This window comes from Myotis davidii, unplaced genomic scaffold (assembly GCF_000327345.1).
Source record: "Myotis davidii unplaced genomic scaffold, ASM32734v1 scaffold478, whole genome shotgun sequence".
In the NCBI taxonomy this organism is placed as follows: Eukaryota; Metazoa; Chordata; class Mammalia; order Chiroptera; family Vespertilionidae; genus Myotis; species Myotis davidii.
The window spans coordinates 4,913,084-4,940,466 of record NW_006289570.1 but is presented as its reverse complement, the minus strand read 5'-3'; the positions used below and the strand labels follow the sequence as shown (position 1 = coordinate 4,940,466).

Sequence of the window (27,383 nt, the reverse complement as noted above, 5' to 3'; positions counted from 1 at the left end):
GAGAAACAGAAAGTGCAGGAGAAAAAAAGCTCCTCCCATGTCTTGGAGAAAATGCAATCATTAAAGGTGGGATTGGACTAAGTGTCTTTAAAAATTTTCTTTTCATTTTTAAAAATATATTTTTATTGATTTCAGAGAGGAAGGGAGAGCGGGAGGGAGGGACGGAGGGAGGGAGAGGGAGAGAGAGAGAGAGAGAGAGATAGAGAGATCGAGAGAGAGAGAGAGAGGAGAGAGAAACATCAGTGATGAGAGAGAGTCATTGATTGGCTGCCCCCTGCACACTACACACTGGGGATTGAGCCCATAACCCAGGCATGTACCCTGACTGGGAATTGCACTGTGATCTCCTGGTTCATAGATCGATGCTCAACCACTGAGCCATGCTGGCCAGGCCTAAGTGCCTTTTTATAAAAAAAAATCCATTCATTGATTTTAGGGAGAGAAGGAGAGAGGGAAGAGAGAGACAGGGAGAGGGAGAGAGGAACATAGATTTGTTGTTCACTTATTTATGCATTCATTGGTTAACTCAGTAAATATTTTTTAATGCAAGACAGACATTTAGGATGACTGAGAAGGGGTATTACCAAACAAATATTGTACAGCTTCACATCTTTTCCTCCTGCTCTTATTTTGGTATATTATACTAAAGGACTGTGGTCTTTGGGCCCATGAAGGAACAAGATTTAGAGCCTCCCACCAGCCAATCCCGACTCTACAGCAGACTTTTATAAATCATCTGCATATATTAATATACTAAATTTCTGACCATTCGACCAGTCGCTATAATGTGCACTGACCACAAGGGGGCAGACACTCTGACCGGTAGGTTACTGCTGCTGGGGTTTGGCCGATGGGGACTGGGTGAGACAGGCTGGACATGCCCTGGAGCCCTCCTGTGGTCCCTCCCTGGCTGGCCAACCTTCCAGGGTTGTTGTTATGTTGTTATTGTTTATTTATTAATCAATTTATATATTGTTTTCACATACATTTTACTAATTTTCTTTCATCTCTGATACTTCTATTATAGAGAAAGGGTAAACAGTGATATTAAAGTATTTCTACTAATTAATTTTCTTTCAATGTGCATGAATCCGTGCACTGGGCCACTAGTTTAAAAATAAAGATTATGTGCCAACTGGTCACCTTGGGGAGATGGAGTTGGGGAGTGAGGAGAGTGTTGAGGGACACATTAATTAGGAGATTATAGAACAGTGATGGCAAACCTTTTGAGCTCGGCGTGTCAGCATTTTGAAAAACCCTAACTTAACTCTGGTGTCGTGTCACATATAGAAATTTTTTGGTATTTGCAACCATAGTAAAAGAAAGACTTATATTTTTTATATTTATTTTATATATTTAAATGCCATTTAACAAAGAAAAATCAACCAAAAAAATGAGTTTGCGTGTTACCTCTGACATGAGTGTCATAGGTTCGCCATCACTGTTATAGAAGATACAAAATTCCCGGGCTAGGTATTTTGGTAGTGTGTGAATCTGTCTTTTAAAAGAAACATGATTTTTGTTAGCAGAAAAAAAGCACAAAGATTCTAGATTTCTAATGCACAAACTTGAAAATTCCTGGGGTAACTTTGGTAATAATGAAAGTTATAACTTGAGGAAATGAAGGTAATTTTAAAAAGATTTCTTTCAAGGAAGAAAATAGCTAAATGCATGAAGATGCTCACTGTAGTAATACCTACTGTAAAGAGAAACTAGAAAAACCTGAACATCTACATTATGTATATTACAATATGTTCAGAGAGTTTCCTAGAATAGGACTTCATGTAGTTAACAAAAATGCTAAACAGGAAGCCTGGGTAGTAACAAGGAAATTGCAGGGTAAAATAAAATTTTTTTCTCTATTTGAGTGCATAGATCTATAAAAAATGTGTGTGTGGTGTGTGTGACCATGGACAGGGGAGTATGGAGACATGAAGACACTTATTCTGGTAGAAAGGTATAGGTTTGAGTGAGTTCTGTTAACATTTCTTTTAATGGCTGTGTCTTTGTTACACCCAGGTCACTTTTTTAAAAAAATATATTTTATTGATTTTTTTACAGAGAGGAAGGGAGAGAGATAGAGAGTCAGAAACATCGATGAGAGAGAAACATCGATCAGCCGCCGGAATCGAACCTGGGACCCTCAGTCCGCAGGCCAACGCTCTATCCACTGAGCCAAACCGGTTTTGGCACACCCAGGTCACTTTTAACTGTGATCTCATCCTCCCCACCCCCACCTGGTATGTCAGCTGTCTGGTGCCTTCAGTGGTTGACAGTCACATCCTTGAGCTCAAGGCTTCCGCCACCCCTGTGCCTGGGAAGGGCATGGGGACAGCCAAAGGCGGGGCAAACCTCCTAGGACCTTGTGGGCTGGGGCAAAGGGGCGGATACCAACCTGCTCTCGGGCTCCAGTTTGCAGCAGATGGTGGCCAGGGGGAAGAAGGCTGGGGGGCAGTCTGTGGGGACAAACTTCTCCCAGAAAAGCTTCACGTTGAGGCCATAGTCCAGTGTGCGGGGCAGGCAGTCAGGATCTGCATACACCTGCCCGATGATCTGCAGGCGAGAAGGTAGCTGGTCAGACAGGGACTATGGGGGGTGCGGCCCATGGTAGGGGAGAGGGATGCTGGCGCGTGCACAGGAAGCACGGGCAGAAGAGGAAGATGAAAACTGAGGTTAAAGAGCCACCCTCCCCAGCCCTGCCTCTCGACGTCTTGTTGATCCGGACTTGTCTTCTGAGAGTCTGAATGCTGGGGAGGGTTTAGAAGGTCTTACTGCAGTGGAAGCCCAGTGTTCTGAATCTGGAGGGGCAGTTTCCACACATCCCCCTGCCCTGCAGTGTCCCCTGCCAGAGTCCGGCTCTGTGAAATGAGGGGCTGGGTCTGATGCATGTCTGAAATCCTATGGCACCAGCCTACTGCTTTATACAGAGTAGATACTCAATTGATCTCTATTAAAGAAAACAATTTTTGCTCTAGCCGGTTGGCTCAGTGGATAGAGAGTCAGCCTGCGGACTGAAGCGTCCCGGGTTCGATTCTGTTCAAGGGCACATGCCCGGGTTTCAGGCTCTATCCCCAGTAGGGGACATGCAGGAGGCAGCCGGTCAATGGTTCTCTCTTATCACTGATGTTTCTATCTCTCTCCCTCTCCCTTCCTCCTGAAATCAATTTAAAAAAATAATAATTTTTAAAAGAACCTTTCTTCATTATTCCAATCGTCCGTTGTCTATCACTCACTACTTTGTAGGAATTACAGAAACCCTTGAATTTATGTGTTGGGCCGACTGCTTCGAGATCGACTGAACTCAGTTCCTAAGGGCAGGGCTGTTCCCAGGACTCACTCTGTCCCCTCCAGTGCCTAGCACTGTGCTGGACGGGCTGGAACTTCCTGGAGTGACTGCTTCCACTTCCAGGCTGAGGGCAGGGGAAAGGTTGCCTCGGGCTAGACAGGCGGCCACATGAACAATCTGCCTTTCCTAGTGAAGTTCCATGTCTGGCCTGCCCCTTACTGACCGTGTGACGAAGAGCAAGCCACTCTCCCTTTCTGAGACTGTTTTCTCACCTGAGAAAAATCCTGCCCCAGCCTATGGGACCAATGCAATCCGACTGTGGCGAGAGACGTGTCATGAACCAGGTGACCCTACACTCGTGTTGACTTTATGGCGAGTTACTCATCTTTCGGAGGAGGAGCCTCCGTTCGGAGGCAGGGCAGAGCTGCTGGGCCTGCTGCCTCAGGCCCTGCCTACGTGCGGGAGCTCACCTCGCAGAGAACGATCCCGAAAGAGAAGACATCCACCGTCTCGTCGTAGCTCTTTCCTTGGGGAACACAGGAGAGCGGGCTGTTAGGTTTGGTCCCTTACCTGCTCTGCACCGAGTCTCGGGCCAAGCCAGGCCACCACCGAGAACCAGGACTAGAACAGGATCCGTGGGGACACCCCGAAGGCTTCCCGGGACTGGGACCACCTGGAAGTCGCCTTTCCTTGGCCCTGGGCGAGCTGCCTTGGAAGGATGTTATAAACTAACACTGCCCATGACGAAACGGTGCGGGACCGTGAGAGGGCGCGGGACCTGGGTTCACCTGGACTCTGCCGTTAGCCAGCTGTGTGCTCCTGGGCAAACCACTGAGCTTCTCTGGGCCTCAGATTCCAAAAAGGGTTGTATCCGACCATTCATTTCTGAGGCCTCACAACCCTGTGGGTTTCAAGACTCCCAGCCAGCACCTCTGGCTGGTGTGAGCATTATCCACAAGAGGGCGCCACACTTCAGTTCTCAGCACAGAGAGAGAAGGAAAGGCTGAATCAGGCAGTAGGTAGCCTGAGCCCTCACCTTGGGGCACAAAGTCTCAGCCAGACCTCACCCTAAACCTCGGGTGGGACACTGACTAGCTCCTGGGCCTGCGCTCAGGGAGGAAGGAGTTTATGAGGTCCCGTCTGTCTGGCGAGGGATAGAAATGCGGCCTTCAGCTCCGGGAACTTTGCCGTACCCTTCACAGGCCTCCCCAGGAGCTCCCAGGGCTCTGCTGTGAGAAGTGGCCCCCCACGTCCCTCGGGAGGCATGGCCCCTCAGGGCACCCGTACTCACCATTCAGCATCTCAGGGGCCATCCAGTAGGGGTTCCCCACCACTGTGTAGCGCTTCTTGCGGTCATTTTTGCGCAGCGTACGCTTCTTGCTGGTGGCCTTCTCCACTGGGGGCTTTTTCCTCTCCTCGACTATGAGCCGTGACAGCCCAAAGTCTGCCACCACCACGGTCTTGTCCTGGTGGGACAAGGGCCAGGTCAGGACTTAGTGGGGACATTTCTAAGAGGAGTCATTAAGGAGAGAAAAGATGGGCAGCAAAGGAGAGTGAGTCCCAGCTGAAGTCCTCACTGACAGAAAGGATCGGCATTTTGTTTGCTAGCAGTTTGGTATCTCTACACAGCAGATTCCCGAGACCTGGGGGTGCTCACAGCAGAGCCCCTGGAGCCTGGAGGGGGAAGGCTCTGAGAACTAGAGAGTGGGACTCAGAGGCAGGGCAGGGCATTTATTTCGTTTTGTTTGTCCCCCATCCTGCCTTGTCCCCCCAAATATTTTTTAAACATGTTTTTATTGAATTTAGGGAAAAATGAAGGGAGAAGGGGAGAGAAGGGGAGAGAAGTTTTTTATTTCTTTATTGATTTCAGAGAGGAAGGGAGACGGAGAGAGATATAGAAACATCAATGATGACAGAGAATCATTGATTGGCTGCCTCCTGCATGCCCCTTACTGGGGATCGCGCTACAACCCAGGCATGTTACTGACTGGGAATCTGACAGGTGACATTTGGTGCATGGGACGACACTCAACCAACTGAGTCACACCCACCAAGGCTTCCCCAAAAGATTTAAGGCCATGGCTAGAATCAGGATGAGACAGAAAAAAAAAAAAAAAAAAAAAAAGGGGAGAAGTCTCTGATCAGCGGGGGGGGGGGATTTGGGGAGAAAAGCTCTTCAAATAGCTCTGGGGGCCCTGGTGTGGCTCAGTCGCTTAGAGCATCGTCCCATGCACTGAAGGGTCTTGTCTCCGGTTTGATTCCTGATCAGGGTACATACCCAGGTTTGGGGTTGGATCCCTGGTTGGGCCACATATGGGAGGCTGCCAATCGATGTTTCTCTCTCTCCTCCTTCCTCTCTTTGTAGAATCAATGAAAAACATGTCCTTGGGTGAGGATTAAAAAAATAAATAAGTAGCTATGGAGTAGTCATGTGGAAAAGGTATTAAGATTGTTTGGGTCCAGAAGTTGAAGCCAGGGACAGTTAGTGGGCACCCAGGAAGCCAGATTGCAAGTCAACAGGAGGAATAACATTATAACAATCAGAGCTGGCCCACCAGTGGGAGGAATGCAGGCCCCTAACCCGGTCACTACAAATGCACTAGCTCTGGCCTCAGGCGCCAGAGCTGTAAAACGGGGTCCACCGTGAGCTGCTTTACAGGACCATCAGGGGGCAAAACCAGGAACGTGATGGGGCTGTCTGCACAAAAACCCCTCCAACCAAAGGATTTCAAAGGCTGGAGCTGTATCTGCAAGTGTCTGAGAGCTCAGAAGACAGAGAAGGGCACTGCAGGCAGCTGGAAGGGCAAGATAGGAGCTCTAGGAGAAGAAGGACAGTCAATTCTTTTGCGACCAGGAAGCCTGGAGGGCTGGCCCCGGGGAGACCCAGAACAGCGAGACATACCAGCTTGATGAGGCAGTTGTGTGAGTTCAGGTCCCGGTGGATGATGCACATGGAGTGCAGATAGGCCTGAAACAGAGTCAGAGCTGAGGCCGATGGCCAGGAAACCAACCACTCGCTGACTCCGGATTTGGGCCATTGAACTGGCTCTCGTCCAGGCCAACCCCACCCGCCTTCAGAACCCAACCTGGACTCCAGAGCCCAGGCCCCCCTGCCCTCACTCCCTTGTCCCAACACCAACGGAAAGCCAAAGACCGCCTGGGCTTCCTCTCTCCCTGCTGCTGCCTCCTGCCCATCCTTAGTTCGGCGGCCCCGAACCCAGTGGCTGCTCTAAGCTCTCCCTGCTGTCTCCTGAAATCTCCAACCGTCCTGGGCCCTGGCTCTTGCATGTCCCCATCTCCTTTACCCATTTACGTAGATCCGGGACCTCTGAAGTAAGCAGCCCTGGCTCCCTCATCCCAGTGACTGGTTTCAGCTACCCTGGATCCTTCCTGGCTGTGAGCGGGGAATCAGCGACCTCCTCCTGAGCCAGCGGGCCCTGTATTCCTGACATTCCCCTTCCCCGAGACTCAGCACCCTCCCTGCTCTGTGTCTGCACCTTAACCTCTCTTTCTTCCCAACCAAATGTTTCCAAACAGGCCGGTTTGCTATTTCCCCCTCCAGGCAGGCACCTACCCTAGCTCTTCCCAAACATGTCTCCCAACCGTTACTGCCACCCCCTAAATGTTACTGCCACCCCCTAAACGTCAGCTAAATGAAACCAACATTCTTCTAACCAACCAAACTCTTCTTTCTCCTTTCACCTATTCCCTCACTGCCAACCCCTCTCTCCATTCAGACTCCACTCTGCCTCCCAATCTCCTGTCCGCCCCCAGCCATCCCCTAAAATTCAGAAACCTGAAATGTTTCATTAGCCCCCGACCCAGGTAGCCCTGCGCCGAGTTCTCCCAATCCTACCCCAACCTTCTGACCACACCAGACTCCTCTGCAAAAAAAGAAGAGCTCTGGCCACAAAGCTTGCTTGCTTAAAAATATTTTAGCCCAGCTGGTGTGGCTCAATGGTTGAGCTTTGACCCATGAACCAGGAGATCATGGTTCGAATTCCGGTCAAGGCACATGCCTGGGTTGCGGGCTTGATCCCCAGTAGGGGGGCATGCAGAAGGCAGCCCATCAGTGATTCTCTCTCAGCATTGATGTTTCTGACTCTCTCTCCCTCTCCCTTCCTCTTGCTGAATTAAATAAAAACATACTAAAAAATAAATCTTTTACACCTGTCTTTTTGTCTTCCTACATAAAGCCTGACTCTTTAGCTTAAGATACAGGGGCCTTAATGTACCCCAAGACTAATATGGTCTTCATGGACCCACATGAAGAGCAGTGGTTAAAACCTCAGGACTGACTCCCCCAGGCTTCCAGTTCTATCCCTTAGTGGCCTCAGTGTCTCATATAGAAACCAGGGTTGCCATGAGGAATAGACACACACATGCATGCTAGTCCCTCAGCTCCTGCCTGGCGGACAGAAAGCCCTCAGCAACTGTCAGTTACTGCCATCGTTGGTATCATTCTTTCCCAGGAACACAGGCTGCTTCCTCCTCCTCAGCCCGGGGCTCCTCTGCCCATAGGAACTTTCATCCAGTTCTGGCCCATCCTTCAGGGCTCAACTCGCACGCATTCCCCCTCCTCAGATTTCCTAGGCAGCTAGGTTCTCTGCTGGCTCCAGAGGCCCTCAGAACCTGGGCACCCAGTGTCTACAAGGCCAGGCCATTTTGTGCTAGTTTGCTTTTCTCCAGTTCGCCTTGCCCGTGTCCTGTTTGCCCTTGAAGATTTGGATTCTTTGAGAGCAGGGTTGTGAGCTGAGAAGAGCCATCGGGGGTCAATTTCATTGGCACAGAGAGCAGCTTAGCACTAGCTGCCCAGCCCACACGAGCTGCCTTCTAATGCCTGCCTGCAATCCTTGCATCTCTCCCAACTGCCGTCCCGCCTCTTCCCCTGCCAACCCGCTGGCAAGGTTAGTACCAAGACTCACCATTCCAGAGGCGATGCCTTTGGCAAACCTGACCTTCTGCTGCCAGGGCAACGGGTCCTGCAGAATGGGGGAATGTCCATCAGAGGCTGTTGGACCCTGGACCACGAGTGGGCCCCAACATGGTCTCTGCCTGTGCCCAGTCCCACCCATCGTGGCCTTTGCAGGTAAAGCAGTGAGTCTCTCTGGCTAGCATGGCTTCAGGGTAGTAGTGACGTAGGTGTCCCACTGACAACCCACCAAGCTCCTGGGGACAACGGAGATGGCACACTCACCACACTGCGCACAAAGTCCTTCAACGTGCCCCCCTCAATGTACTCTGTCAGCAGGTTCAGCTTCTTGTCCTTGTATAGCACCCCGATGAACTTGAGCACGTTGGGGTGGTCCAGGCTGCGCATCACCTTCACCTGGGGGTGGGGAGGCCAAGAAGGGCGGGCAGTTACTTCACACTGTGTCTTCCTCACCCCTTGCCTCCAGGCGGTCAGCATGATCAGTGTAACCTGCATCTCCTACCTCCTATGGTGTGTGATGGGGAGGAATACGCCCGCGTGGACGGGGAGGGCCCCACAGGCCTTACCCTCAGGATCCTGCCTTTTTAGGAATTGCATTGGGGGAGGGGTGTTGGAGTGGGGGGACAGCCCCTAGACCCCAGGTGCACCCAGCTGCATTAGTGGAGCAACCCGGGAGAGGCGAAGGAAACGCTCTGGAGTGTTAGTTCTCTGGAATGCCCCGCTAGGCTCCCTTAGCAGGGGGTTCAGGTGGTAATTACAGCATCTAGTTGTACGAAATCGGTTTGCTTTCATGTCCATCACCCCATTATCTGTGAGCACCTCGTAACGTCTTCCTCCCTCTTCCAACAGTGACACCAAACTCCTAACCACGCCCTCTTCTTACCTCAGTCAGAAAGGTCTTCTGGGTCTCCTCGTCACACCGAATCAGCTCCTTCATGACCATCACTTTGCCCGTGGCTTTGTGTGTCACCTACAAGGAGGGCGATTGTCATGGGTGCAGAGACCAGAGGCAGTTCTGGAGAACCGTGTGAAAATCAGCGCAGCTGGCCATCCCATCCCCTGGAGGAGGCGCTGAGCCAGGTCAGATGGACAGAGTTCATGTGCAGAAGACACAGCATGAGGCGCCAGGGGACTCAGAGAGGAGCACACCCCCGTCCCTGGAGAGCTGGGCATGCACAGAGAAGCGAGAACCCGGAAAAGGGAAGTGTGGGATGAGGCAGGAGGGGCTGTCAAGCCAGGCAGGGGCTCCGGTCATCTGAGAAGGGAGTGAGTCCCTCAGGTGAACAGAAATCTAGGGGCGGGAAGGCCAATGCCACAGACATGCGCTAGGGAGGCTGAGGGGGTTGGGGGTGAGCTCTCCAGCCCCAATGCTCCAAAAGCTGAGACACATGGCTTACCTGACCCCCCCTCCCAGCTCTCAGTAGAGGAGGAGGAGGAGGAAAGAAAGAGAGAGAGGTTAGTCCCCGAGACTGCTCATCAGGGAGGCAGGAGCCACTCCCCCGTGGGCTCCCTGCAGCATGCCCAGCATTGGGGCTTCTGGGCGCCTAAAAACACCCACTGCCTGGATAGGGCGGGCCACAGGCACAGCTCCTCCCAACCCGGGGCTCCGGGTTCACCAAGCTCACTGCAACAGCAACGCTGATCTTAGGTAGCCTGGGAGGACTGGGGTGGCAGGTGCAGCCCTTACACCCCCACCTGCAGCCAGGAAGGGGGCCTGGTGTCCTGCAGGGCGTACGGTGAGACCACATGATAAGAATTCCCCAAAAGAAGGCGAGGGAGGGAGGAGGGGCAGAGGAACAGAACAGCTGCTGCCCGTGCTTACCTTGATGGCCTGCCCAAAGAAGCCCTTCCCCAGGACCTCCCCGTGGATCAGGTCACACGGCCGAAAGATCTGCTGGGAGTAGCTGCTAGAACAGCGAAGGGATTCGGAACGGCTGATGTCACGGCTAAACAGCAGGGGTTCCTTTGGGGAGCTGGGGCCGGGGGACTTGGAGATGCTGTTACTGCGCCTGAGGATGAGGAAAGATGGTGCTAGGGATACGGTAGCCCCCAGAGACTTGCCAGGAAACCCTGGGGGCAGGCACCTCAGAGCTACCCTGTCCTTTCCAACGTATGTGGTTCAGGACCTATGATTGGGGAAGGGGACTCTCAGGTCAGACAGACATACCATGTGGGGGCTGCAAACATCAGTATTTAAGTACATTCAAAGCGGGAACCCTGAGTACTTCACTTCTCACCTGGAATGAATGATACATACTACTGGCTCATGGCGCTCAGTACAGGACAGCACAGTAGACAGTGATCCGCCGCCCCTGTCTGCTCCATTCGAGGCACTAACGGGGGTCACAGTGTTAGCCTACTGCCATCCCCCAAAATGACCAACTGGGATTTGGGATATTCTGCACATCTTTGTATCTGGCTACCTTTCCTACATTTAAAAATAATCAGCGTGTATCATTTCTACAGCAATAAAGCCAGTATGTCTACATGTTTAAGAGCAGCCGGTCACAGTAATGGCTGGTGACTGTTCCTTTGACTTCCTGAAGGAAGGACGAGACGCTGAGTCCGCAGCACTGAAGGTGGACTGCAACCCTGCAACCTCCTCTCCGGGGACACACCTGTGTCATTGGGCTTCCCAGCAAGGACAGCCGGCTGGCAGCTTCCCAGCCTCTGCTCTCTGCCCCGCCTCCTGCCGAGTGTGCCCGAGGGGTACCCCAGGTGAGCTGGCCTCTCTCGTGCGTGCGTGACGTGATGGCCCTCTAGGTATCTGAGCAGCTCTCTGGCCACCCCACCCACATCTCCCTCTTCCCAGGCCTTCTCAGCCCTCTGGCGCTGTGCCGCCACCAGCTCGCTCGTGCTGACTGAGGCCAAGAGGGCAGCCAGGAGTGACAGGAGCCACCTGTCCGGAGGGCCCGATTTCCAACAGACGCCAGCCAAGAGGGCCCTGAGCGATTCGGCCTGTTTGGTCAGGAGGGCGGATCAAGAACCTGACTCCTTCGGTTGATCATGTCTATAAGCCAAGCCAATGGACTAAGAACCTGCCTCCTAGTAACACTAACAGCACCTCGCCTTTGCTGAGTGCTGACACTGGGCTGCTCTGCATCCTTGCTGACACCGAGTCCTTACGTAACTGGGGAGACAGCCACCTTTATCTTGCGACTCCACCTCACAGATGCAGGCAGAGGCCAGGCAAGATGGAGCGATACGCGAAGGGAGGCAGCTCAGCTAGAAGGTGCCGTCGGGGTGTGCCTGCCTGGAGAGCCAGTGCTCCAGCGCCTGCTCTCTCAGCCTCCCCACATACTTGGTTTTGGTCCCTCAAATCCAAAACAACTTGCATTCCTCCTTGTTTTATAGTTTTCAACATCCTTATTTATATTTCTTAATCCCACCTGTGCCCCAACTCCAGCCCCTAAGCTCCGTGTTTTCCCCTCGGGCCATGCTGCCCTTCGGGGTCCAGCTCAGGAGTGCAGTGGACAGTCTGACCCTCTGGTTTCTACGGGAACCTGGCCGACAGCTGGGTTAGATCGCGCACAGGTCCTGGTTATGAAATTGTGATCTCCCTGCGGGGCGCTGGGTCAGCACAATCCTCAGAGCCAGCCTGTCTGTGGCCAGCTGGTTCCCTTCCTGACTCTGCTGGTCTCCGAAAGCCAGCTCGGCCTCATCTGAGGGACAGGCCTGGGGCAGCACGGAACCAGGGTGATGGGCGTGGGCACCTTAGGGAACGTCTCCTCAGAGTCCCTTCCAGGTTCTCCTTGATGTCCAGGGTGCTGAGGGTGTGCGAGTGCCCAGCATTCTGCAGGTGGGGAGAGAGCCGTGCATCCAGCCGCAGCTGGTCCAGGCGCTGGGAGACGGGGTCGTGTTCAATCAGGAGCTGAAGTGTCTGGCTCGTCTGGCTAATTGCATCCTCTACCTGTGGCCAAGGAGCAGCGTCAGGCTGGATCCCACAGGCTGGCTACCCCAGTCCACCCACCGTCAGCCCAGAGGATCCACGCGCAGTGCGGCCCAGGCTCAGCTTGGCTAACAGTGGCCTCCAGATGCCAGTACCCCACAGTGCCCTCTGCCTGGCATCCTGTCAGCTTCCCCATCTGTCAGGCCAACCCTGCAGCCCTGGGGACATGCCAGGCTGACACAGGAGGTCACCAGTGGTCACAGGCTCAGTGGCAAGACAAAGAGATAGACGAGGGGGAGAGAAGGGTGAAGGTCACAGTGTGATCTCCCAGGGGGTCTGTTCCATGCCCCACACCCACAGACAGACTGGACACACACTCTACCTCCTCTACGCGGAGTGTGCGGACGGGGGTCCCATTGATCTCCAGGATGCGGTCCCCAGGGTGGATGGCATTGCGGTTGTTGGGACTGATATGCATCCGGTTGACCCTAGGACCAGACGGGAGTTGAAACGGGTGAAGGAATCCTAAAAACAAGCTTGACCAATTTCACTTGTGCAGGGAAGAGTAACTGGCCCCCAAGGCCCAGGCCATGCACAGAGAGGGGCACTCACCCAGTGGCCTAAGTCAGAAACTTGGGCGCCATCCTCCCCATTGGAGTTTCCTCCCTGCCCCCCACCCTCACCATCTTGGAGAACCCTACCTCCTCTCCATCGCCATAGTTACCAACGTCTCTCACTTGGATCATGCAACAGCCTCCTAACTGGCCTCTACATCTCTAGGCTTGCTCCCCTCCCACCCAACTTCCACACCCTCGATCCTTCTAAAATGCTAACCTGATTGCATCACTTTGTTGCGTTAATCCCTTAATAGACCTGCTGAGTCTTCATAATCCAGGCCCTCCATGACTTAACAACTCCCTCTCTGGCTACTCCCAACCACCCAACCTATACCAGACACAACCACAGACTCCTACCTCTGCCCCGAACACAATTCCCTCCCCTTTTCATCTAATGAGGCTTTGGAGCAGACCTCAGCTCTTCCTGACTTCCCCAAACCTAGTAACTCTCACCTACACTGTGAGCACCCAGTGCGCAGCACACCGTTAAGTGCACAATCACGATTGTACAGAGTTAGCAGCCACAGGCACCTCATTACTGGTATTGAGGGGGACACAGACACCTTCCCCATCTGATCTCTGGCCTGGACCTAGGGTGGAGTCTTAATCTCTTTTTCCTCCCTCCGTTCATTAGCTCAACCGACAAAACAATAATCAATGAACACCTACGATATGCCAGGCACTGTTTCAGGCCCTGGGCATGCAGTACTGGACAAGACTAAGACAAGTTCCAGAAGGAACTCGTGGAGAGGACAACTGATAAACAAACTAATACACATAATCAAGCCAGATAATTTCAAAGTGCTAACATGATCTGACACTTGACACGTGAGGCTGAGTGGTTCCGGCATTAAGTATCTGGTGGGAAGCAGCCTGGCAGATAGCACGGTAAGCGCCAAGGTCCAGGTGTGGTTACAGCACAGCGAGCGCCAGGAGAAAGACAGGAGATGAGGGTGGAGGGGGCTCAGCATAAGACTCTGGAGTTCTGAGCCCCTTTGAGGCCCACCTATGGCCTCGGCTCAAGACCTCCTGCTCTGGGGTCCTCAAATACTCACTCTTTTACTTGCACAGAGGTGGCATAGTTGGAGCAGGCGCTCTCCACGGACACGGAGAAGCCCCGCCGGCTCTCGGTGGTGGCTGGCATGGAGATGTGTGTGACGGAGTAGGGCAGCTGGTCCTGAACAGACTCCGTGGAGAGCCTCTCAAACATGGGTGCCAGCACCACCTCATTATGGCACTTCCCACTGGGGAGAGGAGCAGGAAGGGGGCTAAGGTCCCGGAGCTCCCCCTGGAAGACCCCAGCAACCATTGCACCACGTGACTTCAAGCAATAGGACCCACAGCCCCACGATTACTGTCCCTGCCATGATCCTGCTGGCCACTCGAAATGAGAAGCCTGGGTTCTCTTTGCTCTGCCTCCGACCCACTGAGAATCCAACCCCTTCCCCTCTCTGGGCCTCAGCCCGACTTCTTGTATCAAAGGAGACAGTTGGACGGAGTGAGCTCTAAGGGGCCTTTGCCTTTAATGCTCTGGGGTCCTCTGAGAGTGACTTCCTAGCCATTCTCTCCCTCTGGAGGGCTGCAGGGCAGAATGTCGTTACTCTCACAGTAGGTAAGGACAGAGGTCAGAGGGATGCTAATTGTCTTGCTCACAGCTTCCAGAACAGTCTAAGAACACTGCTGTGATAGGAAGCCAGGGCTCTGATACCCCAGTAGTCTCCGCCCAACTCATGCTGCCCGTCCCTCTCTCGGCCATTCTTATAGGGGAAGGTAGACACAGGGCCAACATCTTACCAGTAGAGGGTGGCGTGCTGCACCAGGGCATATGCGTCCCCATCCTCGATGATCACCTTGCAGCTCATACAGGCAAAGCACTCTGGGTGGTACTTGAACTCCCCGGCCACCTGGGAGCAGGTGGGGAGAAAGATGGACAGATGGAGAAAGTGAGTCCTCGCTGTTGCTAGACTGAGGGCAGAGGTGGGTGAGTGACCTCCGATTAAGGATTTGCGGATCCGGGCAAGAATGTACCTTTGCACTTCCTGCCCTCAAGTGTCCGGAGGAAGTGCCAGACTGGTGCCCCCCTATCATTTTCGAGATTGCAAAAAACTGTTTTGGTCTCAGCCATGAGACCAAGTGCCCAGGAGTAATCATCCCCATTAGAAAGGCTCACAGTTTCTCCAACACAGAGCTGGCAAATCCATGACTAGGCTCACAGCCCTTTGTCTTAGAGCAGGCAGGGGAGGCAGAACTCTCTCTGCTAGCTCATTCCAGGGTCTCCCTTTCTGATTTCCTGGCCACGGCTTGGGTGCATGTATCCTCCTCTCAACCTATAACTCTCTCTTTTAAGGCTTTCGCCCCATTGTGTTGTGTCTCCTCCATGCCTGCCTACTCACCCATACCCAACACTGGCTTGTTAAGTCTTTGAGGGTAGGATCCCACCCGGCACTATTTCATAGGTGCTCAACAAACACCTGTTAGATGATGAAATGAAGAGAGAGGCCTTGGCTGATGAAAAGACCAGAAGATGAATGACCAAAGGGAACTGGAGGCTCGGTCAGTGGACTCTGGTGGCCACGAGGAGCAGAGATGTAGGGACTCACTCACCATGACAGGCCCGGTCATCAGCAGAGAGCACCCATGGCAGAATTCCCCAAATTTCCTCCAGTAGTCCTTGTGGCAGTAGAGCTTCCCGTCCTTCTCGTAGTACCAGTTGGTGAGGGACTCCTGGCATTCCGAACACCTGGAAGGCAAGATAAGGAGACGCTCCTGGATTCTTGGAATCCACGTTTCTCGGATCCCGTGTTTCTTAACCTGTCTGGGTCTTGAAACGCTTGGAGAATCTGATTAAGAGCCAAGAAGCCGCTCCCAGAAAAAATGCACATCCAAGGAAAACGTGTATATCAAGGATTGAAGCCTAATCATGGCCCCAGGTGAGAGCCTCTGGGCTAGACAGGTATCTCGAGTAACCAAAGAAGTTCATTCACCTCTTTTCAAAATGTACCCTGCACCAACAGCATTACTGACATGGCATTCTTTCCCTCAAAATATTAAGCTAAAGAAACAATTAGCCTGCCCAATGTGACTCAGTGGTTGAGTGTCGACCCATGAACCAAGAGTGGTGTTTCTATCTTTCCCTCTTGCTTCCTCTCTCTTTAAAACAAAATAAATTTTAAAAGCCATATTATTTTTTTTAAAAAAAGAAACAATCAGACAAACCCAAAATGTGAATCACTTGGTAAGACAACTGGGCTTGACTCTTCCAAAAAGTGAATACCGTGGGGAGCAGGGGCTACAGAGATTAAAAATGCCTAGACACATAACAACTAAATGCAATGCCTAAAGCTTGAATTAAAAAAACCCCCACAAAAAACAGCTTTGAGTGACATTTTTGGAACAAGTGAGGAAATATGAATTTGGACTATACATTATATTGTGAATTTACTGTCAATTTTCTTAGATATAATAACAATATTTTGGTTACACAGAAGAATTCTTAGAAGAAGCACATTAATTACGGGTGAAAGTCAAGATAACTACAACTTACTTTTCAACAGTTCAGCAAAAATAAATAAATACTGTGGTGTGTATAGACAGATAAAGTGGCTTAAAGTTAACAAATGATGAATCTAGGTGAAGGGTACATGGATAGCCTTGAACTACTCTTTCAACTTTTCTTCTTCTTCTTTTTTTTTTTAATCCTCCCCCGAGGATATTTTTCCATTGATTTTTTTTCCTTTAAGAGAGAGTGGAAGAGTGAAAGTTAGAGAGAAATATCAATGTGAGAGAAGCACATCAATTGGCTGCCTCCTGCACGTGCCCCAACCCGGGTCAGGGCCAGGGAGGAACCTACAACCAAGTTACGTGCCCTTGACCGGAATTGAACCTGGGACCCTTTGGTCCGCAGGCCGACGCTCTATCCACTGAGTTAAACCGGCCAGGGCTCTTTCAACTTTTCTATGTATTTGAAAAATTTCAAAATTAACATATTGTGGGGCAGGGAACAAATTCTATTAGCACTGTGCACGCTGTATAAGGCCCATGTATGTAGCTCCTCTCTCCTCCAGTCCCCTGAAGCTCCGCCTCGGTCAGGCCAGGTATGCGTTCTCAGGCCATGTCTGCACAGACGAGGTCCTCCTCATCTCTGAGCCTCCTCGCGGAGAGCTCCCTGGCCTGCTGAGGCCAGCTCTTTCCTTCTAGTTAACAGACTCTCTATTCCTGTGAAGGCCTCACACCACCGGCATTGGCCACACCCCTGCTTCCCAGAAGCGCTGCCTCTCGGTTTGAATCCTGACCCTGGATTAGTTTAGTTATGTCATCTTGGGCAGGTTATTTCACTTTTTTGACCCGGTTTCTTCATCCGTAAAATGAACTGCTGTGACAGTGAAATCATATGTATCCAAGTGCATGTCGCTCATATAAAAAGCCTCGTACAGTAGGGGACTCAGCAAGGGTTAACTATGAAAAAGGACGGTAGTGGTAGCTCACGTTGCTGGCCACTTACTGCCCTAGCGAGATAGCTTTGGACAGCTCTCAGTAATTTTTCCTTATTGACAACATGGGACCAGCGGCATCCAACTACAAAGAACCACTGTGAACAGTGGGTAAGTTAATGCTGAAGGAAAGCCTTTTGCACACTGTGAAGGGTAAGACAAGTGTATTACTAGAGTGATTTGCTAGGCACTGCAGACCTAAAAGATAAATAGACAAGGTCCCATTCCACCTTCCAAGAACGTATAATGAGCTGGAAAAGAAACCAGGCATTATAAGGGGGCGAGGGGAAGACCCCTTTCTGGGCATGCAGCTCACACTCCTCTCCGTAGAAGGCACCGTGGATGAACTCTGAATCGGCAGATCCGGGTTCAAGAGCTTCGGTGCTACATACTCTTGGACAAGCCCCTTTCCCTCTCTAGGTTGTTTCCCCACCTGTAAAATGTAAACTACACCACAGATCCCCTTGATTCTGTGCATGTATGTCTTCCCCTGGATGACCCAAGGTTTAAACCTCAGTACCACCGCTGACCACCTAACTCAGTGGTTCTCAACCTGCCTAATGCCACGACCCTTTAATATAGTTCCTCATGTTGTAGTGACCCCCAATTTCATTGTTACAAATTGAACATAATTAAAGCATAGTGATTAATCACAAAAACAATATGTAATTATAGATGTGTTTTCGAATGGTCTTAGGCGACCCCTGTGAAAGGGTCGTTCGACCCCCCAAGGGGTCGCGACCCACAGGTTGAGAACCGCTGACCTAACTTATCTTGGGCCAGCTGCTTCCCTTCTCATTTGTGACATGGTAGCATCACCACCTACCTTCAGGGTAGGATTAAATGAGGTTCTGCATGACCATGAGGTGCCCAGCAGAGGGCCCGCATTAGAAGGAGGGGCTTCCTTCTTGCCTCCCACCTTCTGGGTACCTGTCTTTCTTTACTAGATTGTGAGCTCCCAGAAGATGGGAACAGTGTCCCATTTTACCTTGGTAGACTCGGCGCCCAGCAAAGGGCTTGAGACAGTCAGTAAGCCCTTAGCAAAGGTTTTTATGCTGTTAACAGTGGGAGTGGCAAGACCCATCATCGGACCAGGTGGGAGCGCAGCGGTTCTGTGGCTCATGGTCACCAGGTCCTGCCCGTCTCGTGGCTTCGTGGAGAAAAGCCAACGCAGACGTATTTGCACCCAACTGCACGCCTAGGCCCTGTTACGTCCTTGTAATGGCATGTGCGCTGCAGGGCACGGGAGCACCAGAACACGTCCTCCCTTCCATTGCCAATATCCTGCTTTTGTTTGCCGCGAGTGCCCCGGCCAGGCCCAGGAGAGGGAGCCGTGAGGGAAACGAGTGCAGGCATGCAGGGGAGAGACATGCCAGCCTGCTGGGGAGAACACCTGGCTGGGGAACGACATCACCAAGGCACACATCTGTGCCTCTGAGAGGCACCGCCAGCAGCGTGGCCAACGTGGGTCGGGTCACCACAGGTGTCTCTGAAGAACAGGGAGGTGAACAGCTGACAGGAGGCCTGCGGGTCCCCAGGCTGTTTCTCTGCAGAACAGAACACAATGGCTTCTTGGGCCCCTGGAGGAGTGGCCACTGTAGACTTGCCGCCCTAGCTTTGATGATTCACAACAGCTCCTGTTACCTGTTACGCGAGCGCCAGCCATATTTCAGGCCCTCTAGGAGGTGCCTCACTTATATACTCAGATTATCTCTAATCCTGACCACCACACCCTGCAAGGAGATAGGATTGTCCGTGTTACAGACTGGAAGGCTGAAAAACAATCAGGTCACTTCCGCACGTCCCCTGATACTTGATGGAGCGGAGTCTGAACCCATGTGTTGGCTCTGAGGCCATGTCCACCGGACTACATCACCCATGAGGCAGCACAGCTACCAGGCAGGGCCTCAGGCTCCGTGTCTGTGAAAATAAGAGGCCGGGGCCCTGAGAGCTCAAGTCCCTTCAGTGTTAACACTTCATGAGGCTTTTCCTTGAGCCCAACTGATCATGTCATATGGCACGACTCTCCTCCTTCACTTAGTCTACAGCGTTATGTTCCCCAGCAGCCTCTGCCCTTTTAAGAAAAGAACCCAAAACACACTCTGGAAATGTAAGGTGCTACTCAAAAAAACAAAACCAAAACAAACCCACAAAAAACAAAAAAACAAAAAACCAAAAATCCCACCTCAGATTCTCAGAAACCGCCACGTGGCCACCATGTGTCCTTCCCAAAGCCAAGGTGTTTTTTGAAAGTTTCAAGAGAAAGTGAAGATCCGCCCTGGCTGCAGGCCCCAGGGCACCCAGTTTGGAGGTGGGGTACCCTGCAGCCAAGGCCAAGCATGGTCACTGCACTCTTCTGAGCAGCCAGAGTGATGGGCGGAAACCCTCCAGCGGCCAGGGGAGAGCACCGAGAGGCCCCCACGCACGGAGGACGACCTCGCAGCGCCTCTTCCAAAGCACCACAGAGGCCTGGGCAGCCACCCAGCGCACCAAACCCTGGCAGCCAGCTCAGCGGGCAGCTCAGACCCAAACTGAGGTAATTCTGCATCAGCGGGGAACTGATGCAAATTTCACAGATTTCAAAAAAAGATAACCAGTTCAGGTTCTCACAAATAAGTCTGAAGGCCCACGGGTCCCTGTTCCTTCTTTGCCATTTACTGTGTGTCACCTAAAGCCAGTTACTTCATGACTGAGCCTCAGTTTCCTCCTCTGTACACTGGTGATGATAAAATCTCATGGGGTTATGAGAATTAAATTATTACGGACAAATGCCTAACATGATGCCTGGCCCATAGCAGATACCCTATAAGTGTTCATTTCCCTCCCACTCTTTTTTGGGGGGTTAATCCTCCCCTGAGGATATTTTTTCCATTGATTTTTAGAGAGTAGAAGGGAGGGAGGGCAAGGGGGAGAGAAACATGGATGTGAGAGAGACATCCTTGGTTGCCTCCGCACATGCCCCAACCAGGGCCGGGATCAAACCTGCAACCCAGGTACATGCCCTTGACCGGGAATTAAACCCATGACCCTTTGGTGCACCGGGTGATGCTCTAACCATTTAGTCATATGGCCAGGCCTTTCTTTCTTTCTTTTTAATATATTTTTCTTGATTTTAGAGAGAGACGGGGAGAGAAACACTGATCAGCTGCCTCCTGCACACCCTCTACTGGGGATCAAGCCCCCTGACTAGGAATGAAACCTTCGCTCAGCCAACTGACTTGCACCGGCCAGGCTGGACCCCTTTTTAATTTGAGAACACCAAGGGTGAACGGAGACAGATCCCTTTTCCTCTCATGCCCAAGCAATATGGACCTGCTTCTTGGCCCAGAACCAGATTTTTGTGAGTTGAGAAGATCCTAAAATGAATTATTTATCCAGTCAATTAGAAAATCGATAGATTCTAATCAGTTCCTATCAATTAGGAAATAGTTACTGTGCGTCTTGGATGTGCAAGACCAAACAGGCAAGTGACTATGCTGGGAGATGCCAAGGGAAATATGATAGACCCAGTCCTCACTCACAAGCAACTTATTCAGGCCCAATGTTTGCAGGTACATTTTCAACCTCATGTGGTAATGGAACCAAACAGTCATTATTACACTGGATGTACACAGGCTATAGAACAAGCCCTCCCATGTGTCACATCAATGTCTCCCTTTTTCCCTCCCTCCCTCCCTCTCCCTGAAATCAAGGGGGGAAAATATCCCGGGGCCTGGCCAGTATTGCTCAGTGGTTGAGCACTGATCTATGAACCAGGAGGTCATGGTTCAATTCAGGTCAGGGTAATGCCTGGGTTGTGGGCTCGACCCCCAGTAGGGGGCATGTAGGAACAGCCAATCCATGATTCTCTCTCATCATTGATGTTTCTATCTCTCTCTCTCCCCCTCTCTCTTCCTTCCTGAAATATATATATATATTTCCCCTAAATATATTAGACAAAAGTCACTCCTTAATTTACCTCTTTTGTAAATTCCAATTTGAGGTGTTTTCTTATTGGGAGGCCATGTGTCACTGCACCTCACCCCTGACATGAGTGGCACTGGCAGGGGAAGACGATGCACTTGGCCGAGCACCACCTGCCTGGGCGCAGAAATTACATTCTTCATTCCCGGCTCCCTCTCCCCCTCCTTGATGCTGTCACGCCTCATCATGTCTCCGTGGAATCTGGTTTCATCATTTTCCTTGCGACCACAGCCTCAGAAGTCCTGCAGACTCTGTACTCCCCCAGAGGCCTGGGGTCAAGGGTCAAGGACATTCATTTGTTCTGGGGAATCTGGCAAGGGTCATGATCAGAAGCTTAGGAAGTGGAGGGAGCCCCCCTGTGCTCTGCAAAGGAGAAAACTGAGGCCCCGGGAACGGACAGGGACCTGGTCAGGGATCGGCCCTTGCAGACACCCTGTAAGGAAGGAGGGGGCTGATGGTGGGAGCGGCTTTCTGGTGACTGATAAGACTGATACCTGGGAGAGCGGAGGGTCTGGGTGGTCCCTCCTGTGGGGCACAGAGCCCAAAGTGCTGGCTGTCACTTTGGAAGTGGCTTCAGGAATGTGGCCTCTCTTTTGGGGGAGGGGAGAGGGCCTATAGTGAGTCAGTCAGCACCCCCCACCCCCAGCTGGGCAAACAGAGCTGGGAGAGGTGGGGGTTGTCAGGGACAAAGGACAGGAAGACCAGGGCAGCATCGGCAGCCTGGCCCTCAGAGGTCCAGGATGGGAGTTCATTATCTGCTCTAGCTCCTGAGAAATGTGGTCCTACCCCCAAGAGATTAAAAAGGGCCCAGCAGCCTGGCTCCTAAGGGAACAACTCCTCCCTCAAAGTGCCTGTCCAGGATTAAGAGTAAAAGGGATTAATGAGGTCCCGGCTTAAACTAGCGGCTACTTCAACCACTTGGCACCCTGACTCCACCTGGTAAAACCTGCCTCTAAACTCAAGATCAATTCCCATCTGCTTTTTTTTTTTTTTTTGATCCTCACCCGTGGATATTTTTCCATTGATTTTTAGCGAGAGTGGAAGAGAGAGGGAGAGACAGAGAGAAACATCGATGTGAGAGAGAGACACCTCGATTGGTTGCCTCTTGCCTGAGCCCTGGCCAGGGCCGGGGCGGGGAGGAGCCTGCAACTTAGGTAATGTGCCCTTGACCGGAATCAAACCCAGGACCCTTCGGTCTGCAGGCCAACACTTTATCCACTGAGCCAAACCGGCTAGGGCCCCATCTGCTCTTAAGAATCTCTGCATCCCTTTGATATGCCAGGCAAGCTCTCTATCCTCTCTGCTGGGAGAGGAAAGCAAACCTAGAGCACCCCTGGGGGAGGTACCAGCCTTCAGATGATGTGAAAAACGGAGGAAGATGGAAAGGCTGGCCAGAGAGACTCCACATGTTAACAGTTGAAACCGATGGCCTCATCTGAGAAATGGGGCTGCATAATGTCTTGCTTTAGGCCATTGAGAGATCAAACAATGAAGTGCCTAGCAGGATGCCTGGAAGAGTCAGCACTGAGGAACAGTCCCCCTCCATCCCCCACCCCCGCCCCCAATCCAGAGGTTTCCCCCACTTCACCAGGGTCCAGTAGTTCCGTGAAACCACATGGTGTTCTGCTTTTCTGCCCAGAGCCTGGCCACCTGACTAGTATCCTAGCACCGAGTTCTGGGCATGAGGCTGGACTGGGGAAGCCAGAAGGGAGAAGTGGACCAGGACCACTGGTGAGGGGGAGGCAGCCCGGGGAACAACAGGCTGCTCCCAGCGAATGAAAACAAGCCCCACCCCAGCCAGGAATGACTCCATTCAAGGAGGGACCCCGAGGGCCACCAACCCTCTGGGGAGTTTCTGTTGGAGGTGGGGTGGGGCGGAGAGCAAAGAAAGGCAGATGTGAGGTAGTGAGAAAGTTTCTACACGTCCTTCCCCTCCCAGGAGCCCCACGGACAGAGGGCCCCAGAGGTACTCAGGCCCGAGACCCGGCATGCGCGGGGGCTGCTCTTGCAGCTCGGGAACATTCCAAAGCCAATTGTCCCTGTCTGGGAAGAACTTTCCCAGGCCTTTCCCTAGCAACTGTATTCACCTGGGAGCTCAGGCGCCCTTCAAGGCCAGAGGCAAATATGCTTGCCATTAAGAGTGCCTGCTGTATACCAGGCTGCCCACACCCAGATCCTGTCAGCTTCCATGGTTTTGGCAAAACCTGTCCATCCTGCTTGTTGGGACAAATTCCTGGGCAGGCAGCACAGCCTGCAGGTAACATGCGAGCTGGGAGAACAGCACCCTGTTGGGGCTCTTCCCCGGAAGCAGTAGCACCGAGCGCAGGCAGGTCAGCAGCATCTTCTGGAAGCTGCTCCAGGTGTGTCTGGGAGGGGAGGAGGGCCCACGTTCCCCGGGAGCTTCTTTCTGGGCAGATCCCTCACCTCGCCGTTGCCAGAACAGATTCGACTGGCTTCGGTCTGACAGAACCGATGGGTAGAGGAGGAGCGAAATCGGAGCAGCAGATTCAGGGAGGACTCTGTCCTCCCTTCAGGACCAGGGGGGTGGGGGTGGGGGCAGAAAAGGAGATGGGGAGGGAGGGACTCAGAGCTCAACTCACCGAAAGGGGTCTCTGGAGGTGAAGTAAGCCGAGATGGACAAGTAACTCCCCATCTTCTTCCCACACCAGACAGACAAGCTCAGCTGCAAACCCGTCTGGGAGCGCCTCAGGCCGGCTGCAGTCGGCCACCATGACAGGCCCGGGGCTCCCGGCACCTCTGACTGCGGGCCGGCTGCCCAGCGCTCACCTCTCCCTCCGGAACAGCTGAAGAGGCGTGAGGACTCTTGCCTCCTGCAGATTCCCAAAGGGGCTCATGGCAGGGACGGTGCCCACCCCCCACCCCGCCCGCGCCCAGTTCTCAGCAGCTCCGGCGGCCCCTCGGACTCCGGGAGGACCACCTCTCTGCGGAGGCTACACACACACAGGCATTCTGGGGCCGGGCCGGTGACTAGCTAAGAAAGAGGCGCTGCTGTCAAGTTAGCCTTCCCCCTCGGCCCCACCCCTGATGAGGGAGGGAGGGAGGAAGAGGAGGGGCTCCTCGCGGAACCGAGGTGTGTGGTTGGAGCAGCTATTAGGAAACAGACCTTGCAGGCAAGGGGTGGAGCTGGGCTGAAGGGAGGCTGTAGGCAGGCGCCGCTGCAGACAATAACCAGGGCCGGCTGAGCGTCCATCCCCGAGCTCGGGGGCAGGGCAGGGCAGGAGAGAGGGTGCGCACATCAGCCCCCACGTTTCCCCAGCCCGAGAAGCCGCCCAAAGGATGGTATCACGGCTCGGAGGTGCAGAAAAAGCCCAGGATACCCGTTCCAGGCCAAGCCACGCCCCCAGAAGGGGGGCTGGGCTCTCTGGCCCGAGAGACAGGTCCGGAGAGATGCCCTCTGGGTTCTGGCATCGCCTTGGTCCTGGCACTAGGCTCCCCATTCATCCCTTCCCACTGCCTGGCCTGGGGACAACTCCCAGAACTGGCCGGCGGGGGCTGCCACTCCTCTTCTGGGAAGATCTGCACCGAGGATGAGGAAACAGGCCCGGTGGTAACCGACACGACACTTGACGTTGCTCCATGGGGCAAGTGCTGCATAAGCATGCTCCTACTTCTCTGAGGTGGCAATGACCTCCACTTTAGAAATAGGGAAAGTTCTAAGGCCAGAAAAGCCAGTCAGCGGCGGGGCTGGGTTTTCAGTGTAGGCCCACGTGACTCCGGAGCCAGAGCCCTCAGCCCGGAAACGTCTCCCTCCACGCCCTTCTGCAAGTAGGAGCGAGCGCGGGGACGAGAGCCCAAGTCACCTGTCCCCCCTCTCTCATTCATTTGCTCGTTCCCAGAATGCCATCCGTTGGCCGTAGTGGGCAGCGGTGCTTCTTTGTGTCCATGGTAACCAGACCTCTCAAACTGTGGGGATGATGGGCCTTGGTATCTGGAGTGGAGGCTTGCCTGAAGCCCCAGGGATGCCCAATCCAGAGCCCACCTCTGGAAAAGCCCTTTATCCCCTGCCGACAGGACGATGGAGAGAAAAGGCAGGGCTGCTGGAGAGGACTAGGGCACGGCCAGACCTCGTGGTTGAACTTGAGGGAATGACACCAGCCCTCTCCCACCGGGCACAGACTCCTCTCCACTGAGGTCACCCTGTCACCATGACAGGAAAGTGTGTGGCAAAGGTGGTGGTGACTGGATTATAAAGGAGCCTCTTCCATTCCACTACTGATTGGGCACAGGGACAATGAATGTGATAAGATAGTGTTTGCACCCTGTTATAAGCTACCACGTATTGAGCACTTAATGTATTTCAGGTCCTGTGTTACAGTCTCTGAATCTACTTTTCACAATACTTTAATGGTGGTATATATACATATGATGTTACATTTGGCATTATAACCATTTTTAATGTATAACCTGGTGGCACCAGTGACATTCATAATATTGTGCAACCATCACCACTAATTCCAAACCATTTTCACCACAATATTTATATTTTAAAATGCACCTGTCCTTTGACCCTCCTGGGCAACTCCTCTACCCTATCCCAGTCCAACCCCGTGTCTGTCAGTTCTCTTGTCCATCACAGTTCTTTTTGTCTGAACTCTAGTTGATGTAGCCAATTCCCAGTGGGTTCTCAGGACTCAGGGCCAGTGGCTTCAAGGTGCACAGTCTTCCTTGAGTCTGGCCCCTGTTGGTCCTGCAGTGCCCTTGGGGTCACCCTGGTTGCAGTCACAGGGCTATGTCTGAGGTACGGGAAGGTGGGTGGCTGGCACAGCCAGAGGGTAACAGGCCCGAGCAGGGCATAGTCCCAAGAGGGGAAAATTTTAAGCAGGGGGAGAAAAAAAAACATGCCTAGGAGCAACTATGAAGGGACTTGAACCCTCAATCTTCTGATTCAGAATCAGACACCTTATCTATTAGGCCCCGCAGACCCCCTCCCCCCAAAGACAACTGCACAAGCTTGTCCAGGACTGCATCTGTTGTCTATCTTACTTAAGCTGTCAATATATGGGGTAGATGTTATTATCCCCATTTAAGAGATGAGGAAACAGGTTCTGAAGGCTATGTCACTAGCCTGAAGACAAACTACTGGTAAGTGGTGAAGCTGGGCTTCAAACCTAGTAAGTGTGGTCCCAGAACAGGGGTCAGGACACATTTTCTCTAACAGGCCAGAGAGCAAATATTTTAGGCTTTGCAGGCCTACACAAATACAGACCCTGTCACAGCTACTCAAGTCTGTCACTGCCGCACAAAAGTGGCCATATCGGAAACATAAACAAATGGATGTGTTCCAATAAAACTTTATTTGTGGACACTGACATCTGAATTTCATGTGCTATGAAGTATCCTCTTGCTCCCCCCAAACCATTTTAAAATGTGAAAATCACAGGATGTACAAAAACAGGCAGGGGGCTACAATTTGCCGATCTGTGCTCCAGATTATATGCACTCAACCACTCTGTTTATTGTCTTATTTTTTTTTTTTTTTTAGACTCTCCTAGAGTACATGCCCTTGGCCGGAATCGAACCTGGGACCCTTCAGTCTGCAGGCCGACGCTCTATCCACTGAGCCGAACCAGCCAGGGCTGTTTATTGTCTTTAATAGTAAAGACCAGCGTTGGCATTTGTCCCGGACTCGCCACATCTACCTGCTGTCACACAGACATCCACTTCAGCTGCAGAGGAAGCGAGCACCGGACAGGCGCTCACCCTACACCACACACGGCTCAGCACAAACACACATGAACGTTAACCTGCACTAGTCAGCAGCTCGGGGACTCCCCTTTTTAGAGGAAGGAGTGAAACACAGAGAGTTTAAACTGCTTGCCTGAGGTCACCCAGCTGTGTGAGTGAGAGGGGAGGCCAGGATTCGAACCCGGGCTATCTATATTGAACTCTACCGTTGTTAGGCTGGAGCCCAGCCTGGGCCCAGAGCCAGACTGTCTGGGTTTGAATACGACAATGCACTGCACGTAAGCCCTTGGCACGCAGTCTGGAACGCATTAAGGGTTGATAAATGTTCGCTGCTAATATCATTAAGACCATTGTTACCACCACTATGGGCTAGCCATGTGGCCTTCAGCAAGTCGCTGTCGCTGTCTGGGCCGTGGCTAGGTCTCTAAATAGCTTCCAGCTTCCACGTTTTTCAGCCCTCTGAGGTCACAGAGGGCTCCCCTTTTCCTTGGGTCTGAGT

General features: G+C 52.4%; 1 protein-coding gene across 2 annotated transcripts in view; it reads right to left on the bottom strand.

Annotated features, from left to right (window-relative positions):
• LIMK2 (LIM domain kinase 2) overlaps window positions 1–24,221 on the bottom strand; it is a 26,136-nt gene extending 1,915 nt beyond the window's left edge. Inside the window, exons 1-14 of one of the 2 annotated variants that reach the window (XM_006762087.2) lie at window positions 23,779–24,220; window positions 15,330–15,465; window positions 14,520–14,629; window positions 13,781–13,969; window positions 12,491–12,596; window positions 11,933–12,129; window positions 10,042–10,228; window positions 9,103–9,189; window positions 8,484–8,615; window positions 8,212–8,268; window positions 6,189–6,254; window positions 4,578–4,752; window positions 3,757–3,812; window positions 2,396–2,553 (exon numbers count right to left, since the gene is read on the bottom strand). In XM_006762087.2, coding sequence (XP_006762150.1) covers window positions 2,396–2,553; window positions 3,757–3,812; window positions 4,578–4,752; window positions 6,189–6,254; window positions 8,212–8,268; window positions 8,484–8,615; window positions 9,103–9,189; window positions 10,042–10,228; window positions 11,933–12,129; window positions 12,491–12,596; window positions 13,781–13,969; window positions 14,520–14,629; window positions 15,330–15,465; window positions 23,779–23,831 — 1,709 coding nt within the window. In that variant the 5' untranslated portion in view covers window positions 23,832–24,220. Of the gene's footprint in view, window positions 1–2,395; window positions 2,554–3,756; window positions 3,813–4,577; window positions 4,753–6,188; window positions 6,255–8,211; window positions 8,269–8,483; window positions 8,616–9,102; window positions 9,190–10,041; window positions 10,229–11,932; window positions 12,130–12,490; window positions 12,597–13,780; window positions 13,970–14,519; window positions 14,630–15,329; window positions 15,466–23,778 lie in introns of both variants that reach the window. The other variant, XM_015562902.1, reaches the window with a different exon arrangement.
• Window positions 24,222–27,383: the final 3,162 nt, after the last annotated feature.